This window comes from Tiliqua scincoides, chromosome 13 (assembly GCF_035046505.1).
Source record: "Tiliqua scincoides isolate rTilSci1 chromosome 13, rTilSci1.hap2, whole genome shotgun sequence".
Classification (NCBI taxonomy): Eukaryota; Metazoa; Chordata; class Lepidosauria; order Squamata; family Scincidae; genus Tiliqua; species Tiliqua scincoides.
This window is the reverse complement of record NC_089833.1, coordinates 968651-989422: the sequence shown is the minus strand read 5'-3', so window position 1 is coordinate 989422 and position 20772 is coordinate 968651. Positions and strand designations below refer to the sequence as shown.

At 46.9% G+C, this 20772-nt stretch overlaps 1 protein-coding gene across 4 annotated transcripts in view; it reads right to left on the bottom strand.

The window, feature by feature from the left end:
• Positions 1–16204, bottom strand: part of ARHGAP17 (Rho GTPase activating protein 17) — a 66997-nt gene extending 50793 nt beyond the window's left edge. For all 4 annotated transcript variants that reach the window (XM_066640439.1, XM_066640440.1, XM_066640442.1 and 1 more), the window contains exon 1: positions 16023–16204. In XM_066640439.1, coding sequence (XP_066496536.1) covers positions 16023–16075 — 53 coding nt within the window. In that variant the 5' untranslated portion in view covers positions 16076–16204. The remainder of the gene's footprint in view (positions 1–16022) is intronic.
• Positions 16205–20772: the final 4568 nt, after the last annotated feature.

The following is a 20772-nucleotide window of genomic DNA, read 5'->3' as shown; positions in this document are numbered from 1 at the left end:
CCTCAGCACTGCTCCAGTCTACGTCACCAAAAAACAGCATTCGCACTACAGCAGAAATAACAGAACACCAACCACCACATTGCATAGACTACAAGAGGATATTATACATGGCCATCAGAAGCACAATTTGCAGCACAGTTCCAGAACAGCAGACACACATCCAGGGGCGACTGGATCAGTGCTCAGTGCCAGCCAAGCACAACAAGTTGCAAAGGCCCATATTTTGACCCCCCTGCTGAAAGGCAAGCACTGATGAGAGCTAAGTGGGCCTCCTTAAGAAGGGTAGGGGCCACAACTTAGGACCCAATCCTATTCGATTTTCCAGTGCATTCCAGTGCATTGGTACAGTGCTGCTGTACCAATGGGGTATGCACTGCTTCCTGTGAAGGGGAGGCAGTCACAAAGGCCTCCTCAAGGTATGGGAACATTTGTTCCCTTACCTCAGGGCTGCATTGAGGTTGCACCAGTGCTAGAAAATTGGATAGGATTGGGCCCTTAGGAGGCCCTGCCTCTCACATCCACTTGCTGTATCTGGCAGAGGTGGGACATGCACAGAATCTCAGGACTCGGTAAGTGATAGTGACTACTAGAAAGGCACCATTCAGTACTATTGGGTCGTATTCTGAGAAGTCTTAGAATTAATTTCAAAGGGGACATAGTCATCATGACTAACAACACAACAACAACACAACAGTCATGACTAAGGGCCCAATCCTATCCAATTTTCCAGTGCCAGTGCAGCCGTGCCAATGGGGCATGCACTACATCCTGTGATGGGGAGGTAGTCACAGAAGCCTCCTCAAGGTATGGGAAATTTGTTCCCTTACCATGGAGTTGCATTGTGGCTGCACCAGTGTTGGAAAATTGGATATGATTGGGCCCTAACTTGTCTCACTGATTTCAATGGGGTTTAGTTGGGATTTGCTTTCGTAGGATACAGGCACCAGGGCTCGCACCGAGAAACCACCATGTCTAAAGCTGGGGTTTCCAAAGTATTTTAACGAACGCCACATTTTGAAGGAATGCTGTTTGTTCTTCTTGGTGATCAAGGCCCCTCACAGAGGAATTTGTCCTCAGAGTAGAAAGCTGAACAGAGTTGATGTGGCAGACCAGGCCTCTGGATCCAGACAAATTGCCTGAAGGTGTCAAGACCAAACAAAGCTGGATGAATTGGTGCAGCCTCCCGCTGAGCTCAGGACATGTGCCCCAGTACACGAGACAGCCAGTTTCCTTCTTGTCCTGGAACCCACGACCAGCCTCACTCACTCCAAGACACACACTGACCTTCTGCTTTATTCTCTTCACACCTCAGCCCAATGCAACGCAGCCCGCCTGGAACAGGAAACTCCTCCTTGCTTAAAAGCCTATGATCTCACTTAGCTCGGGTGGCTGCTTGCAATGATGACAGACCCATGCCCTGCTGTCCCAGGAAACAAGTACAGTGGAATGTATCATGGCAGTACATTCACAGTCTCAAGGGAAGAGAGCCACTCATGCAATGGATGACGAAACAAACCGAAGGCTCATTTAGCAGCCCGACCTGTTTATTCCTGACTACAGCATATGGACATTGAAGCAAGACCACCCAGCAACAAAACGGCAGGCTCCCTTCCTTAAGGTTGGGTGATTTTTGTCCACTGACCTTTCCCTTGATTGCCTTGGTATTCAGAACAGAGAAATGGCTTTGCTGGATCAGACCAAACGTTCATGTGGTCCAGAATGATTCCCACCCCTCCAAACTGTGGCCTGTTTCACCAGGAAGGACAAGGAGGACCTGATGGAGACAGACACTCCCCTCCACTGCTCTCTGGGGCGGCCTTCCAGTAAACTAAAGTGCACTGAGTGTAAGCTGAAGAACCAGCTCCTGCACAGCCCATTCTCAACATGACTACCAAAGTCTCTCTTCCAGGATGCACAGGTGGTCACCCACCTCAATAATGCTCGATGCTATAAATTCCAAGCACACACTCCTTCCTGCAAAATCATTTGGCACGAGTGGCTGTTCTCACAGATAAAAACCATTCTGTTTTAAAATGCTAGAGGCAGGTTTGAGAGGGCATGGAATGCACTATACCTCAGGGTAAAAACGAAACGGCGAGAGAGCCACTGGGCTACCAGGATAATGTGGTCTGATGACAACAGAGGATCCAGGCCACCCAGAGGATTTTGCATTTGCTTCCAGGGCTGCAACTTTTTTTCAAACTTCTAAAGCTTTTCAAGTGGTCCTGCTATTTTGCAGGCAGGTTTCATTCTATCAGGAACCAGGCTGGGGGCTCCATATGTGGGGTTCCTGTCCATGCCTGGCCAAATCCTGAGATAGTTAAGGTCTTGAGTGTCCCACTGTTACCTGGCAAGGCAGGTCCTATGGGAATGTTTACCAGATGATTGTACAGAAAGAGGCAGCAGACCATCTTCTTTCTCCCCCGAACCACCTTACAACTCCCAAACGGGCTGTTGCCCAGTGCATGATCCAGGAATTATAAAACAGCCCCAGGGTGAGAAAGGAGGTGATCTGCATCTGACACTGCTCTGCACTGCTGAGCAAACATGGTTGCTGCTGTAGCTGTGGGTGGCATGTGAAGGAGAGCTTGTGTCCACCTGCTGCCTTGCTCCTGGGCACGAGGGAGGAAATGACTGGCTTGAGTTTTCCAAAGCTTGTGGGGCTGTGCCACTGGGGAGCCCTCAAAGAGCTTTTGCCAAAAACCAAAAACCAGTACTGCCACCGACAGGAATTATGACTTGCCTGACTTCTAGTCCCAAGACTGCCTGCAACTTGGATTCCTAAGAGATGCAAGATCATTCAAATGCAAGCTGAATATGGAGAGAGGCAGTGTTACCAATGTTACTTCAAGGGTGGATGTCCCAGTATCTGTTTTCTTCTGCCCCAAATTCAAGGATAATTTGCTGCAGCAACAAGATCTCTCGAAACCTTTGTGGATGACTTTGAACTTGCCACATGTAATTAGATGCAGGAAACCAATTATGAAACAAGGGAGAAGTGAACTGTGACCTGAATCGTGTAGGCTAAACTGAGGGTAGATAATCATAATAGCACTGGTGTGGCAGCATTGGTGTGGCATGAATATGAAACACTTCACATTTGTCAGTTTATTCATTCTTAAAAATTTCCAACGCTTGTCACCCCTGAAGGACTTGAGGCTGTTCGCAAGAAACTCTGACAGACATCATAAGAGCCAGAAAACAAAACCATAAACCAACATAAGGAGAGAGAAAGAACCAGCCAAGAACTAAACAGAACCCCCAAAAGCCCACAAATAAACAGGTTTTCATGGAGCAAAGAAACAAACTCACACAGCAAATCTCCTGGAGATGCGAGTTCCATAAGGAGGGGGTCACCACCTAGATGGCCCTCCCATGGATCTCCTTCAACCCTGCAGTAGGTGGATAGGATGTGCAAGAGGGGCCTCTTCAGAAGGCATTAACACCCAAGTAGATTCATGGGAGGGGGCCTGGCCCCAAGGCCATTTAGGATCATAATTCTCACCAGAACCCTGTAAAGCACTATCAGCCTCATACTGCAGCTTGAGAAGGCTTGCTCACTGCCACTGAGTAGGAATTAGCAGCAGAGGCAGGATCCAAAACAGAGAAATCCTGATGACGCACAACTCCATCTCATAACTGGAGAGCTTTAAATTACATGGCCTCTAGATTTGTACGACTGTGGGATTGCAAAGGATCAAACGCCCGACTCTAAGGAGCAGAGCAGACCGAGGATCGTTTAACACAGTGATTTTCAACCTTTTCCATCTTAGGACACACTGACAGGGCACTAAAATGGTCAAGGCATACCATCAGGTTTTTGACAATTGACAAGGCACACCATGCTGCCAATGGGGGGGGGGGGGCTCACATCTCCCATTGGTCCTACTAATAAATGACCTTCCCCCAAATTCCTGTGGCACACCTGTGGACCACTCATGGCACATCAGTGTGCCACAGCACAGTGGTTGAAAATGGCTGGTTTAACAGATGAAAACTGCCATAGCAGGCCATCAACTAAATGGCCACACTGCCTGCCATGGCAAAGCAATCAAGATGATACAGACTAGGGCTAGACAAACACTGGGTGCCACAAAAATAAACAGTACTGGTAGGAGTTACAAGCTGACACAGAGGGGGACACTCTGGAGCCTAGCCTTCAAGCCAGGACCAAAGGCAGGAAGCTCTCCCAGCTCATACTAGCTGCACTGGGCTTTGATGCCGGAGGCTGGTGCGGCAACCAAAAGTCCTGATCTACCCGGTAGGTAGACCTGGGCTCTGGTGTCCCAGCTGGGACTAGAAAGGCATGCCTGGCGTGCTTCTGAGGGGTTGGCATGGTCAGATGGATCCTAAACAAAGATATTTTTCCTTTTAAACCATACCTCCTTATATTTCTATGTAAGATGGTGTGCTGAGATACAGAGAAGGAAGTTCTTCCCTGAGTATTCTGGACTTGGGTCAGTTTGACCTTCTACAAAAATTTCTTTGTGTCAAAGGCACTTTTAAGCTGTATGTTAAGCTCCTTAACCTACGTTCGTGTCCACAGTATTTTACAAGGAGAGGCTCACGGCCTCTCCTAATAATTACCCTCTTATTTATAATGCCCATGAGTGTACTAGGGTGTGTGATGAGTGTGCGTGTTCTTAACAGCAATATTAAGACAGGACTTTCTGATGGGTATACTGTATGATTTCTTGCTCTTAATTTTGGGGCTGGCTCCTAGATCCAAAATAAATTTTGTCAGGCCCTGAAACAGATGCTAAACTTTTAGAAGCCATGGTTTCCTCTTGGACCAGGCCTCAGTCATGCAATGGTCTTGTGAAAACTGAACCAAGTAACTGGGGAACACCCTCCCTGAGGGATTCTGTTGTCCTCAAAAATCAAGGCACACACAATCAGGTGTTATTGTTTTGCTCAGTCTACAGGACTGAGCAAGTGCTTGAATTTGAATAAATTTCCTGCTGTAAACTTTCTACAGCACATAGTTTCTATTGTTATAACTTTTAAAAAATTATTGTTGTTTATGGGAACTGTCTTGAAATAGATTTCATTTATTTATTTAGGAGCAGAGACAGTTGAAATGAATACACAGTCTGGGATTCAAAGAAGCAGCCACGGTTTGGATGCACCCCATGGGTTTACTGACCCGTTGAAGAGTAGACTCCCCCATGTCCCTTTTTTCACCATCTACCTTTGAAAGACCCCCCACCCCAAGTTTCAAAAATGGTTGCCATGTGGCACAAGCGACTGGCAACGGAAAAACCCAAGCTCTTATAAATCTCCCCCTACTGGGTACGCAGAATGAACTGTGCAGAACTCTGGATGCTAGCCAATGCTTAAATAAGAATTTCAGTCACAATGGGCTTCCTGCACTGAGCTATGTTACAGACACATGTTCTGTACTTGCTTAAGACAGAAGACGGCTGCCCATATCAGGCCTTGCAGATGGCATTAATCTGGGGCTCCTTTATCCTTGCACAAGGTTGGCATGTGACACAGTGATGCTCGCTTTTAAATCTGACCCTGGGACCCAAGGACTGGAGACATTTCTCCAGTCTAAAATTCAAAAGGAGCACTCACTCTTCTCTCTTTCTTTCAACTGTTGGGATTCTTACAGGATCAGAAACCAGTTCGAATGAGCATCAGGACAAGAGTACTTCGACAGACATTGCGGATATGGCTTGAATCATGATGGTTCACAGATTACTAATGATACAAAGAATATTTGCTCAGAATAACGAAGGAAATCCTGTTGACCCAAGAGGTTTGTGTTTCATGCAAAGTAGGGAGGGACAAAAGAATCCCTCCTCTCATATTATTCAAGCTTGCCCCATCAAAAGCAACTGACAACAGCTGCTATCTCAGCTCATCTATGGGGAAGGCTGAAAAGGAAGTGATTCACCCAAAAAATATCAAAATATCGGTGCAGAGTTTGTATCCCCCTTTTCATGTATCATTCATAATAATTGCTTCTTAGTTTCACTGAAACTGAATTTGTGACAGTCCAGGAACATGGCACAGCTACCTCACTTACACACCGTAACAGAGAAAGAATATTTAGAGGCCTGGAATTCAGGGGACAAAGAGCTTCCCCACATTTCAAAACATGGGTGCCCAGTGCATTTTTTATAAGCTCCACATGAAACTTTCCAATGTCAGCAAAGGCAATGGTAGGGGAAAATGCTAGATTTCCCCAAAATTAAAGAGATACGGGGCAAAATTTGGGGTGGGGGATTGATTTTGAGTGTCTGTGTCAGAAATGCCACTGATCAGGTTACACTGCAATTCTCCCAAACTGAAACTACTGTATGTGAAATAAAATGTAATAGCATAGGTAGTGGTGGTGTTCAAAGGGAAAAAAAGAAAAGAAAAACATACCAGGGGTTTAGAGACGCTCCTGATGGGAGCTCAGGTAGCAATTTGGGGCTTGGCCTATACTTTTTTACTTGTCTAAACTGGATCATGGGCAGCCCAGCACTTCCTGCTGCTTTCTCCTAAAAAATCATCTGAGAAGTAGTCCAAGGACATCATCAACTTTTTTCTTGAGCACTTGACCCTGATAAAGAAAGCATAATCTCAAATTTTGCTTTCAACATTTTAAAAAACCACTAGACCAAATCAAGAAGTGCTGGCTTCCCACCTTCACTGTCCCTCTCATCCTCAGAAAAAAACTGCCAGTTCTTAATGCAGCAATCTCCCTGGCCTGTGGTTAGAGTCTACAGCATCTGGGATGACAAGTCACTATTTAGGAAAAGCAAAAGAAGCAGTGAGATTCCTCCTGTAACCAACAATGACAAAGCAGACAGGCAACGAGAGTCAGAAAAGAAGCCACCAGGACTGCAGCCAAAACAGCCTCATGAGCTGGAAACCAGTCACCAGTGTGGAACTGAACACACCCACCCTTCCAAGTTACTCATCGTACACAGGAGTGTTGTTCAACGAGCCTCAGTTAGGCTGACATCACACCCAGACATTCTCACTGTTGACACTGCCTGCTGCCTGGCGCAGGCGTTGTCACATGGCAATGACATAGTTTTAATACCAAGCACATTTCCAGGGTTTAAGGCACTTTGCAAAGTCCTACAACCATCAAAACAGCCCTGTAAGGTGGGCTGGTGTAATATCCCTATTTTGGAGATGAATTAGCAGGTCACCTAGCAATTTCGCAGCCAGGGTGAAAATTGAAGCAGAACCTACAAAACAGTCCAATACAAGATGACCTAACTCAGCCCTTGACAAATCCTGGATGCCAGGTTGCCATGGGGTGTAGAAATTCAGTCGGAGTACCTAGCATTTTCAATAGTTATTCACCTCTTTTCAAGTCATCATGCTAGTGTTAGCGGCATTATGTGAAACTAGGGTATTGTATAGCATGCCTACATTGTTTTGGCAAAGTATCAAAAAAAGCTTATTTTGTCCTGACCTGATATACTTTACCTGATGATTTTAATACAATGTCTACGTATTCTATATAATGTCTACCATGTTTTCAGCAAAATATTTCACTAAGTATTTCATCTTAGTTTCACCTAATGCCGATAACAAACTCAGTAATCTACAGAATACCTAGGAAATATGCACAGATGATTTCATTTTATACATGGTCTTGAAGTTTTTGGCATGCTATTGAGGACCTAAACCAGGGGTGTCAAACATAAGGCCCGGGGGGCTGGATGCAGCCCGTGGAAGCTTTTTATCCGGCCCTCAGGCACTGAGCAGTGCTGAGATGTTACTGCTGAAAGGGTAGCCCACATGAAAATTGGGCTCTCCCATATCTTGAAATATGTCAAGGTTTGAGTATTTTCTCTTCTGTCATTTGCTGCTAATGAGTTCCTAAGTGAGAAAAAAGTGCTTATTTTTGGTCATGACCTGTTTAATGACATCACTTCTTGCCTAATGACTTCTAGCCCTCAGCAGGCATCATGAATGCTATTCGGCCCTTCTTATGAAATGAGTTTAACACCCCTGACCTAAGCATTCCATACCATACCTTCATTTCACACAAGGCTGGTAGCAACAGTAAAACATGAAAAGTAGCAACTGTGCCACTCAACTGTTCATCTCCAACAGCGAATCCAAGTGCTGAATTCTTTGCCTAGTGTCATTTGCTGTCATGAGTACATCTGATGGACGTTCTGTTTGTGCATGGCACAAAGCACAGCTTGTGTGCCAATCTGAAAATTTCAGGTAAGTGAATAAGCAGTAGATGAGTCACAAATTACCTTTTATAGCCTTTTATATAGTGGGTGTGTTAGCCTCTGTGTTGAGGCATTAATCTTTATTAGCAAATGATGTAAAAATGAAGTGTACAGCAACAGCTGGAAGACAGAAAAATGCAATGTGTGAGTGGAAGTATGCATATAGCACACATGCTATTTCACATCAAAATATGCTGTTTCATATGACACAAGAAGTTCATACTTTTCTATGCGTGTGTGTGTATATATAAAAATTGTGTGCATACACAATAAAAATTCTAATTTAAACCTTATTAAAATTTAATTTATATTTATTGGTGGCATATAAATTTGTTTGTTTTGTGTTTAAAACAAAGACCTAAAAGCTGAAAAGTGTGTCTGGTACCTAAACTTCTGGGCTGGCTCCTTGACCCAAAGCAAACTTACTGAGCCCTAATCTGCTGATGCAGGAATGTGCAGACTTTAGAGTTACACAGTCCTTGTCAACTCAAGACTTGCATTCTTTTGTAACAGCAAACACACAAATTGAGTTAAGGTAGGGATTTGTTCACTCTTCTCAGGAAAAGCCACTGCTGCCTATGGCTGGCTAATAGGACAGTGCAGGTTTCATTGTTAAACACAAAAGGAAGATTATAAACAGAGTTTGGGAAAGGAACACACCTACAATTGATATGCTTAGCAGCGAAGTTATGCAGAAGTTATGCAGAAGTTATACCATAGTCTTTCGAGACTGAAGGTTGCCAACAAGCAGCGAAGTTGATTCAGGAAGGCTGCATAAGAGGCAGAGGCAACAGCAATAACCTCTGACTTGCTGAGAGAGGCCAAATCAGCCACACCTTAGAACCAATGGCTGGACTGGCCTGCCTGCCCAAATCATAATTCCCATCATTTCTCCAAATGGTATTTAGAAAGCACATTTGTGTCTGAAGCAGCTCAAGTTGATCACTGGAGTTCACTGTATCCCAGAGAGGGGGCACGGCTCTGCTCCCAAATCACAGCAAGGATAATGATCAAACAATGAAAGGAAAAAAATCCACCCTCAACTGAGCTAAATTAGGACAACAAAAGTCCAAGGATTCAGGCTCCTTAAGATTTGACCACTCAAGTCTGTGCATCTGTTTTGAAGAATGTGCCAGGATAAAACCATGAAAGTTCAAAACTCAAGTTACAGGATATTTTAAATTTTTCTGCATCACTAAAATCAAGAATGCCCTGTCAGGAAAAAAATAGAGTTGAGAAAAATTGAGGGGAAGGGAATACAGAGAGATCCGATTCCAGATTGTGCTACAGCCAAAGCCCACAACCTTGGCAGCTTTTCTATTGGAAGCAGATTCAAAACATTCCTGAAGCTAAGCCTGGGGAAGATTAATGAACGTATTAACTTCAGTTTCCTCCAGCCTTCTAGGAGATTTGAACAAGTTACAGTCATTAATTGAGAGCCCATACAACAGCAGCTCATGTTGAGATGTGGAAGATCAAATACACGCTGGGGGGGAGGAAGGCAATGAAATGATTCATTCGACAGCAGGAAGCCCAGAGTAATTTCTTCTGCTGATCATTTAATCAGGTTGGGTGGATTGGAAGGGAACACAAGAGAAAAACACGACAGCTTCAGTTGAACAAGTAAATAGTCACTTGCAAATGCAATGTCAGAAGTAACGTTTGCAGGAAAAGGAGTAGCAGCCATGCCTCAATGCTAAACCACTCCTTGGACCCAGTCTCAAACCACTGACTGAACAAGGAGACTGGAACCTGCACACTTAGACCCAGAGCAGCACAGGTTCAGGAGCCAACCGATCTGCCGCAAGACACAACAAAATTACTGTACAGGCATTTATGTGTTTGATTCTGCCCCCCCCCCCCAGCATTTTTATTCTGGCATCTTGGAATCTGAGTTATTCTGACGGCATGCAGTGTTTGTACTGTGAACTGGTGGGTGGAGACTTGAGGGCACAGTAGGCTGAACATGAACATGTTTCGGAAGCAATGCAAGACCTATTCCGGTTCCGGAAGAACAGCCATGCTGATCTGCAACCCCTCAGATAAAATAAAAAGGACCCCAGAGACACCTGGAAGGCATACCAAGTTTTTCATAGCATGAATGTCTGGAACAGTCCAGATGGACCAACACATCGGGATGTTGGACTGTTTCTGAGTGTGAGTCAAAGTGCTGGGCACCCTGAAAGCTAGGGCCAGGCTCCCAGCCTTCTGACACGGCCCATCCCTTGAGGTGAACTGGGGAGGTCTTCCTGCCTATTTCACTCATAAGGAGGCATGGAGTGGTGCTGCTGCAAGAGGTGGCCCCTTCCATGGTGGCCCCAGCTTCCTCTTTGCCTGCAATCCAACAGCCATCATTCATTTTCCTATTGGTTTGGAGATTTAGATCAGCTCTGCTGTTGTGTGTGCATTTTTTCCTTTCTGCTTCCCGGTGTTATGTGACTACACTGCTTTTTGGTTTTGTTTTAAAGATTACCATTGCAGTCTCCAGTTTATTGTGCATCGCCTCATGCATCTCACTGCTGGGAGGTGAAAGGCGAGATAAAAATATTTTAAACAAATACTGTTCACAGGCAGGAGCATGCTTTGACAGGTGCACAAAGTGGATAGACATGGTGGCAGATAGACACATCGCCTAAAGCAAAGAAGGTTCACAGTTGCTGGGTGGGCAAGAAAGGAATACACAAGACAGGCAAGTCCACCCACTGAAAGGCCTGAGGAGGAGGAGGAGTCAGCACCAGTTTATAATGACAGTAGTATTTCAGGAAGTTGGAGAAACACAAAACTAACTGTGGATAGCTGGAAAAGAGGACAGCCAAATTAGATAAAACAACAGAGATGTGGGATGACTTCTACCATCTTTTTACATATTTAAAAAAGAAGTTGGGGGAGGATTTAGATTGGGACCATGTTTCAGGCAGAGGGGCTTAACCCCTTTCCCTACACGGTTTTCCTGTTGAACCATTCCCCTTTCCCCCAGAAAAGCTGCTATTTAACTCTTGATGGGAAAAACTATATGCCCACACAATTTTTTCCTAATAGGACAAGTACTGGGTGGGAGACTTCATTGGCAAGAAGCCATGGGAAGAAAGCCCTCCAAATGCTGTCAATCCCACCAAATGCCCCCCCAGCTGCTTTTTATAAAAGTCTGCAGGAATGACTGCTATTTCAAATGCGGAAAAAGAAGGACACTTTGCTAGAAAATATTCTGGACGCCCTGCGTCAGCCAACCCAGTCCCTATTCAAAAGTTTCCAAACACGTACTTTAGCACAGGCAAAGTCAGAAGCCTGGCCGAACTGAAAGGGCTCCCCACTACCATGCTGTCAACCAGGAAGCATGTCTGACAACCCCCTTTCCCCTCATCTTCCACATGGCAAACGATGCAAGTGGAGTCCCTTTCCTGCGCTCCTGGAAGGTGTGCATCATGTGCTCAAGTCACTTGCCAGATTCCTGAAACCTGAAGCTTTTCACTGCGCTGCTGCACCCTCACTGCTTCCTAACAGGGCACCAAATTCAAATGAAGCCCATAACATGAATGCCCCATGTGAAGTCCTTCTGCAGAAGAGACAACTGCTTACATGGTCTTCTTGTTATCACCTGAAACATGCTCTTCAGCACTACCATTTGAGTGTCAGGTTCCAAGACAGAGAGAGAGGTTGAACTCTCTTCTCAGGGGCACTGACTGAAAGCTCTCTCAAAAACATTATAACTCTTTGTTTTTAAATATTCATACTGTTTTGTAGTGGCCAGAGTTAATATTATTATTAATTATTATTAACAGTATTTATATACCGCTTTTCAACTAAAAGTTCACAAAGTGGTTTACAGAGAAAAATCAAATAACTAAATGGCTCCCTGTCCCAAAAGGGCTCACAATCTAAAAAGATGCAAATGAATACCAGCAGACAGCCACTAGAACAGACAGTGCTGGGGTGAGGTGGGCCAGTTACTCTCCCCCTGCTAAAATAGGGACATTAATATGACTGGGACAAGTGCTTTCAGGCGTAGGTTTAATTTTTTTTTAAACAAACCTATTATATTTATATTTACAACTTTTTAAATGATTGTTTAATAATCAGCTAACCTTAAGACAGCTGCTGGCTACAAATTTAAACAGATTGTTTCAGGATGCAACAAACCAAGATAGGAATATTCCATTTCATTTAACGCATCATCACCCTCACTTGCTGCAAGAACATCAGAGATAGTAAACAGGGCTCCCCCCTCAATAGCTCACACTCCAGGTATTAACTAAGCTGAGATTTGCTCAGCCATTGGCAAGAAACAACATCAGGAACCTTCAAAACCATTGTCTGGGATTGCTGCTACCCCTGGTTTGTGTAGGTCATGTGATCTGAAACCGCCTGGGGTAAAAGGAGAAATTGGTCTGGAAAGTCGTGCTCTTGGCAGGCCACAATACTCCAGATTTGTTTAAGGAACACCACCACTTCCTCAAGAGTTCCCATCTGAAACTGAAGCAGAAGTGCAATGGACAAGACTGTGAAAGAACTTCTGTCCTGCCTTTCCCCTGTGAAGAAACTCAGAGTGATGTACGCAGGGCTCCCACCCAGGCAGCGACCAATGCCAGACCCTCTTCGCTTCAGCTAGGCAGCTACCTCATGCTCCTTCAGACCAGACCCTCCAACTCTGAATGTGCCTCCTTGCTTATTTGTGCCAGCAGATCCACAAGCATTTTTAAGTGAATGCCATTCTTCTGGCCAAATTACATTAACGCTGTATCTAGCAGAGGAATGCAAACTGATAGCTACTCTAAGTACAACACCCTGAGAATGCCCGCAATAAATTAAAATGCTGATAGCAGAAGCTCCTCAGTTATTGCAGCAAAGGCCTTCACTCCCCACACCACCCTCATTGCGCAGCAAAGGTCACCTTCAGTCCTGTACACTCCCGCACTGTTCCCAGAGTCACTTATGAGAATTCAAGCAAGTTTTTTAGATATTTATTCCAAATTCCTTTTCTGACTGTGAAGACTACGAAGGGAACCAAAACAGGTCTTGGTGCTGGAACAGCTTTACTTTGACAGCTCCTGTTGCACAAAGCAGCTAAAAGGCTGGCTGGTGAACCAGAGGTTATCTGTTTGAATCTCGCCTCTGCATGAAATTGGTACTGATTTCAAGGAAAACCCCATCATCTCTCCACCTCACACCTCTTCCTAGTATCCGAATACAAACAATGTTTAAGGACAACTAAGTTCTGTGAATGCTCTAAAGCAGCGTTTCTCAAACTGTGGGTTGGGGCCCACTAGGTGGGTCGTGAGCCAATTTCAGGTGAGTCCCCATTCATTTCAATATTTTATTTTGAATATATTAGACTTAATGCTACCATGGTATGTGACTGCATTTGGGGAAATGAAACAGATGTGTACTTTTAACAGCCTACTACACTGATGCTTTAACAAAGATAGTAAATGGACTCACTCCTGGGTAAATGTGGGTAGGATTGCAGCCTAGGATTGTTGAAAATTTTCCTGCTTGATGATGTCACTTCTGATAATGACATCACTTCTGGTGAGTCCTGACAGATTCTCCTTCTAAAAAGTGGGTCCTGCTACTAAAAGTTTGAGAATCACTGCTGTAAAGAGTTATGTGAAACCCTTGCTTTAAAAAGCCAAGTAATATTGATATTACTAAAATATTGACTTTTACTATCCAAGCGCAACCATAAAAAATATCAAACATGTAAGTAACATTTTAGGCATTTAAGGCACATTCTCTTCTGCCGATCATTACAATGGCCCTTCAGAAATGGTCAGCATTATCCTCGTACTGCAGATACGGAGCTGGGGTAGAGAAAGGGTAGCTTGTCCAAGGCCACCGACAAAATTTATGAAACAGGACTAGAACCTCCTGCTTTGCTTCCTAGCCTCTTCTTCACCACAGTACTGCCAAGGAAGGACCAAACCAAACCATTTTCTCCTGCCTCAGTTCTTACACTTCTATGATCTAACCTCAGAGGCCAGTGAGGTGAGAAGGTTGGGTTGGTTCCCTCCCACACACAACAATCTCTGCAAAGCTACAGGAAATGAAACAAGGAGCGGGCGGGGAAGCAAGATGTAACACACCGCAAGACACTGGAGGCATGAACCACCTCAGGTCATCGGTGTACTGGTTTCACTGTGCCAGCCTGGCATGTATTTCTGAAACACCTGATCAAGTAGACATGACAGCACACAAAGGCTGATCTAGCATGACCCCAAGACCCGCTGCACGCCAGCACTCAGACCACTCAAAACAGCCAGTGCACAAAATACATGGAGTCCAACAGGCAGGCCTTCAAGTCCAACTGGGCTAAAGCCAGTTTAACCACAAAAACAAGGACCCTTCAGCTTTTGCTTTGGAAGAAACCAGCTGTTCTTTGACCAATGCACCTTGCAAAGTGTGTCAGATGTGAGAGTACTTGCTTTTGAGAGATGTATTTATTTCAGAATGTTCACACCCACTTCTCTGGCTCAAGGCTCAGCCACCCAAGCTGGCTAAGGTAGTGGAATTCTGACAACTTGTTGCTAAAAATATAAGATTTTTTTTTAAGCTGAACCTAACGGAGAGTTCTGCATAATAAGGCAGTACTCAGGTGAAAAGACAAAAGGTCAGGCGGTCCAGTCGGATGGGTCTCCAGGGGCAGGGATGGATGCTGCACAGAAGTCACATTCTCAGAGAACACACTTCTAAGGGGGCAAAGTAAAAGGGTCCAACCCTCTCCAGCTGATGCCAGTGGACAAGCAGGCTCTTTCTCAAGGAGGTGAAGGAAAAGAGGCACCCACAGGAGTGCAGGTGCTTGGAAAAAAAAAGATCCCTGTTTGTCAAAGTGTTGGATGGGGCAGAAACTGGATTCACCCCCAAGGCACCTGAGAAACATGCAGGTGATGCAGGAAGGCACAGTGAGAGCCATTAGGAAGCCTGAATGTTTTTAGAAGGAAGTCCCAGCTGGAAGAGGCTTCCTGTATCTCACAGCAGCCCACCAGATGCCTCAGGGAGCATTCAAGGCAACAAGAGACCTGTGTCCTGTTGCCACTCCCTGGCATTCAGAGGCAGCCCTACTTCTAGAACCAGGAGACTGCGCGCACCCACACTGGCTTGTAACATGTGATGGACTCATGGAGGCATGAGTCTGCCCAGTCCCCTTTCCAAGGCATCTAGGCTAGATGCCATCACCACATCCTATGGCAAGGAGTTCCACAGATTAATGGCTAACAAAATATTTCCTTTGTCTGTTCCGACTCTCCTGCCACTCAATTTTAGTGGCTATCCCCTGATTCTGATGTTGTGTGAGAGGGAAAAGAGCATTTGCTCTATCTATCACCATATCCAGTGGCAAGGAGTTCCACAGACTAAGGACACACTGGGTAAAGAAACATTTTCTTTTGTCTGTTCTGACTCCCCCACCACCCAGTTTTAGTGACTGTTCTGGAGCTGTGTGAGAGAGAAAAGGACATCCGTTATCCACTCTACCCATCACCACGTCCTGTGGCAAGGAGTTCCTGTGGCACATCCTGTGGCAAGTAATGATGCGCTGGGTGGGTGATGAGTGATGTGGCCCCGCCGCCTGTGAGGACCACCAGGGCAGAGCCCCCACACACCCAGTCAAGGTGGGGTCTCCTCAGCCCCCAAGCCCAAGCAGGGCTAGGGGGGAGGGGGGAGGAAGCAGGGCGCCACCCACCCGCCTCCCCTCCGCTGGTGGCTCAGCCTGGTGGTGGCTCAGCTCAGGAGGGGGAGCGCCGTCCCCATGGCAACGTGAGGCGGGGGCCGCGCTGGCTCCGTCTCCATGGCAACGGGAGCCCTCCTACTCTTCCCCCCCGCCCCACTCACCTGCCCACCGTCTGGTTGGCCAGCTGCTTCATACGGTTGAACTGCTTCTTCATGGTGGCGGCGCCGCTGCGGCCTCCTCGCCTCGCCCGCTGCCTGCTTCCCCCAGCGGCCCCACCGAGCTCCTCTCGCCCGCAGCCAGCCGCGCTCTCCGGCTCGCGCCCTCTCCCAGCCCGGCCTCCTGCCTCAGCCGCACCGGAAGCACCAGCCGCGCAGCTGCCGTCACTTCCGGCTCCCGGGCCGCTCTGTCCCGCCCTCCCCAGACTCTATGGGCCGAGGGAGGGAGAGAAGAGCGGGCGGCTAGAGCGTCTCCGCGGGGCTGGTCGCAGTTGGTGGGGGAGGCTGCAGACCACGCCTAGCCACGCCTTCCTGGGAGTTGGTGGTCAGTGGGGCTTACCTCTGAGTAGACGTGCAGAGGCTGGGCTGAAACATCCATCATTAGCACAGACAGCAGAAATAAAGTAAGTGTTAATTAAATTATGCATAACTCACAAATATTAAATTTAAATTATATAAATACACAGTATAAAATCATATAAATATAACTTATATAAAGTAAAAATAAATAAATATAAAATGCCTTTAAAGTATATTTGTATTGGCAACCTTCAGTCTCGAAAGACTATGGTATCGCGCTCTGAAAGGTGGTTCTGGCACAGCGTCTAGTGTGGCTGAAAAGGCCAATCCGGGAGTGACAATCCCTTCCACACCGGGAGCAAGTGCAGTCTGTCCCTGGTCTGTCTCCCTGGCTATGGGCCTTCCTTCTTTGCCTCTTAGCCTCAGACTGTTGGCAAAGTGTCTCTTCAAACTGGGAAAGGCCATGCTGCACAGCCTGCCTCCAAGCGGGCCGCTCAGAGGCCAGGGTTTCCCACTTGTTGAGGTCCATCCCTAAGGCCTTCAGATCCCTCTTGCAGATGTCCTTGTATCGCAGCTGTGGTCTACCTGTAGGGCGCTTTCCTTGCACGAGTTCTCCATAGAGGAGATCCTTTGGGATCCGGCCATCATCCATTCTCACGACATGACCAAGCCAACGCAGGCGTCTCTGTTTCAGCAGTGAATACATGCTAGGGATTCCAGCACGTTCCAGGACTGTGTTGTTTGGAACTTTGTCCTGCCAGGTGATGCCGAGGATGCGTCGGAGGCAGCGCATGTGGAAAGCGCTCAGTTTCCTCTCCTGTTGTGAGCGGAGAGTCCATGACTCGCTGCAGTACAGAAGTGTACTCAGGACGCAAGCTCTGTAGACCTGGATCTTGGTATGTTCCGTCAGCTTCTTGTTGGACCAGACTCTCTTTGTGAGTCTGGAAAACGTGGTAGCTGCTTTACCGATGCGCTTGTTTAGCTCGGTATCGAGAGAATGAGTGTCGGAGATCGTTGAGCCAAGGTACACAAAGTCATGGACAACCTCCAGTTCATGCTCAGAGATTGTAATGCAGGGAGGTGAGTCCACATCCTGAACCATGACCTGTGTTTTCTTCAGGCTGATTGTCAGTCCAAAATCTTGGCAGGCCTTGCTAAAACGATCCATGAGCTGCTGGAGATCTTTGGCAGAGTGGGTAGTGACAGCTGCATCGTCGGCAAAGAGGAAGTCACGCAGACATTTCAGCTGGACTTTGGATTTTGCTCTCAGTCTGGAGAGGTTGAAGAGCTTTCCGTCTGATCTGGTCTGGAGATAGATGCCTTCTGTTGCAGTTCCAAAGGCCTGCTTCAGCAGGACAGCGAAGAAAATCCCAAACAAGGTTGGTGCAAGAACACAGCCCTGCTTCACTCCGCTTCGGATGTCAAAAGGGTCTGATGTGGAGCCATCGAAGACAACAGTGCCCTTCATGTCCTTGTGGAAAGATCTGATGATGCTGAGGAGCCTGGGTGGACATCCAATCTTGGGGAGAATCTTGAAGAGGCCGTCTCTGCTGACCAGGTCGAAAGCCTTTGTGAGATCTATGAAGGCTATAAAGAGTGGCTGTCGTTGTTCCCTGCATTTCTCCTGCAGTTGTCTAAGGGAGAATACCATATCAGTGGTGGACCTGTTGGCTCGGAATCCACACTGCGATTCTGGATAGACGCTCTCTGCAAGTACCTGGAGCCTCTTTAGTACAACTCGGGCAAACAGCTTTCCTACAACGCTAAGGAGAGAGATGCCGCGGTAGTTGTTGCAGTCACCCCTGTCACCTTTGTTCTTGTACAGCGTGATGATGTTTGCATCCCTCATGTCTTGAGGTACTCCACCTTCTCTCCAGCAGAGACAGAGGATTTCATGCAGCTCAGTGACGATGATCTCTTTGCAGCATTTTAGGACTTCAGCAGGGATGCTGTCTTTTCCAGGTGCCTTGCCAAAGGCAAGGGAGTCCAGGGCCACGTGAAGTTCTTCTAGGGTTGGTTCACTGTCAAGCTCCTCCAGCACAGGCAGGCACTCAATGTTGTTCAGTGCTTCTTCGGTGACTACATTTTCTCTGGAATATAGCTCAGAGTAGTGCTGCACCCAGCGTTCCATCTGCTGCGCCCGATCCTGGATGACCTCGCCTGTGGCAGACTTCAGAGGGGCAATTTTCTTCTGTGTTGGACCTAGGGCCTGCTTGATACCATCATACATCCCCTTGATGTTGCCCGTGTCAGCTGCTATCTGTATCTCGGAACAGAGCTGGAGCCAGTAGTCGTTAGCACATCTCCTGGCAGTCTGTTGGACTTTGCTGCGAGCAGTTCGGAGGACCTGCAGGTTGCGCTCACTGGGACAGGCTTTGTATGCTGCTTGAGCTCTCTTCTTTTCCTCAGTGACTGGTGTCAACTCCTCAGAGTGGGCTTCAAACCAGTCTGCCGCCTTGTTGGTCTTTTTGCCGAATATGGACAAGGCGGTGTTGTAAACGGTATTCTTGAAATGTTCCCATCTGTTGGATGCGTTTGCGTCGGCCGGGCCTGGAAGAGATTCCTCAAGCGCTTGTGCAAATTCCTCCACTTTTCTCTGATCCCGGGTCTTGCTGGTATCAATGCGAGGTCTTCCTTCCTTTTTCGTGTGATACAGTTGCTTTGTTTGCAGTTTCACTCTGCTGCACACCAGGGAGTGGTCAGTGTCGCAGGCAGCACCATGATAACTGCGTGTGATCTTGATGCTGGGAAGGCTGGAGCGTCTGGTGAGGATCAGGTCGAGCTGGTGCCAGTGCTTTGATCTTGGGTGTCTCCAAGAGACTCTATGTTGGGACTTTGTGTTGAAGAACGTGTTGCTGACACAGAGACCGTGATGACAGCAAAACTCTAGCAGGCGTTGGCCATTTTCGTTCATCCTCCCAGTGCCAAACTGACCTAAGCAAGTGGGCCATGAACTGTTATCAGCACCAACTCTAGCATTGAAATCGCCGAGGATGAACAATGGCTCTTTTACAGGGATTTTCTTGACAGTGGTGAAAAATTTACCCTGGGGGCTGGGAGCTAAGAATAGGCCCTCAGTTTGGCTCAGTTTGGCTGTACTTGTCGTAAGAGGCGACTAAACAGCCACCGGGTAGATGGGACTCGTCAGCCTAGGAAGGCAGCTCATCTAAGAGAAGGAAACTCTGACCTCAAACCTCCACTGCCTTGTGGCTACATCCAGTTCTGGAAGAGGCTTCAGGAGTCAACCTCGAGGCAAAATCAGGAGCCGGAGTCCCTTAGGCAGTTCATGGCTGAACACAGTCACGTTCTGGCAACTCCTGCGACGCCGCTGGAACCAACCGTATTGGCTTCTGCCTTTCCATTGGACCATTCCAGCGACGTGGAGAGGGGGGATTTGCTGCATGGGTAACAGCCTATCCTCCATACCTTCTTTACCCAGGCTTCGCGCACTGGAGAGGACACTCCAACTTCGCCATACGGCGTCGGCACAACACGGGAAGCAGCAGTTTACCGGTTATAAGTCTTTGCTCGATTGGCGTAGAGCATGACGCCAGGGGCTGCTTCCGACGGTGGGAGAGATCATTGCATCTCATTGGGCAGCTACCGCCCGCCTTAAGCTGGGCAGTCCCCAGCCAGTAAGGTGTTGCCTCGCCACGGTCCGTTAACCTCATGGGGTGCGTGGGGTTTAGGGTGAAAACCGACAAGCGGATCGACAACTCTGCACCATGCAACAGAAAACAGAAAACTACTGCCCTAAAGCTGGGCACCTGGAACATTAGGACAATGACACCTGGCTTCTCTGATGACCTGCAAGAAATAGACGACGCACGCAAAACAGCTGTCATCGACATGGAGCTGAGCAGACTGCAGATGGACATCGTCGCCCTTCAAGAGACTAGGCTGCCAGATTCCGGATCTGTCAAGGAGAGAAATTTCTCATTTTTCTGGCAGGGAAAACCACCAAACGAAACCAGGGAACATGGCGTTGGCTTTGCGGTCAGAAATACCCTGCTGAAATCCATCATCCCACCTACTGTGGGAAGTGAAAGAATTTTGTCCCTGCAGCTCCAGTCATCAGCAGGACCTATCACTCTCATCAGTGCTTATGCACCGACTCTGTCGTCTCCAGCAGAAGCCAAGGACAAATTCTATGATGACCTGGCCACCACTGTCAAAGTATAGTACATGTCATAAATATAAAATAGTTGTATTTTGCATAAAACAAAATTAAACAGAAATCTCTCTATATATAAATATAAATAATATAAAAATAAGTATACATACATATAAAATACAAAATTATAAAGCTCTTTGTGAGACTGCAATCCTATACAGTCTTTTCTGAGAGTAAGCCGTATTGGACACAGTGGATCTGACTTCCAAGTAGACATGCATA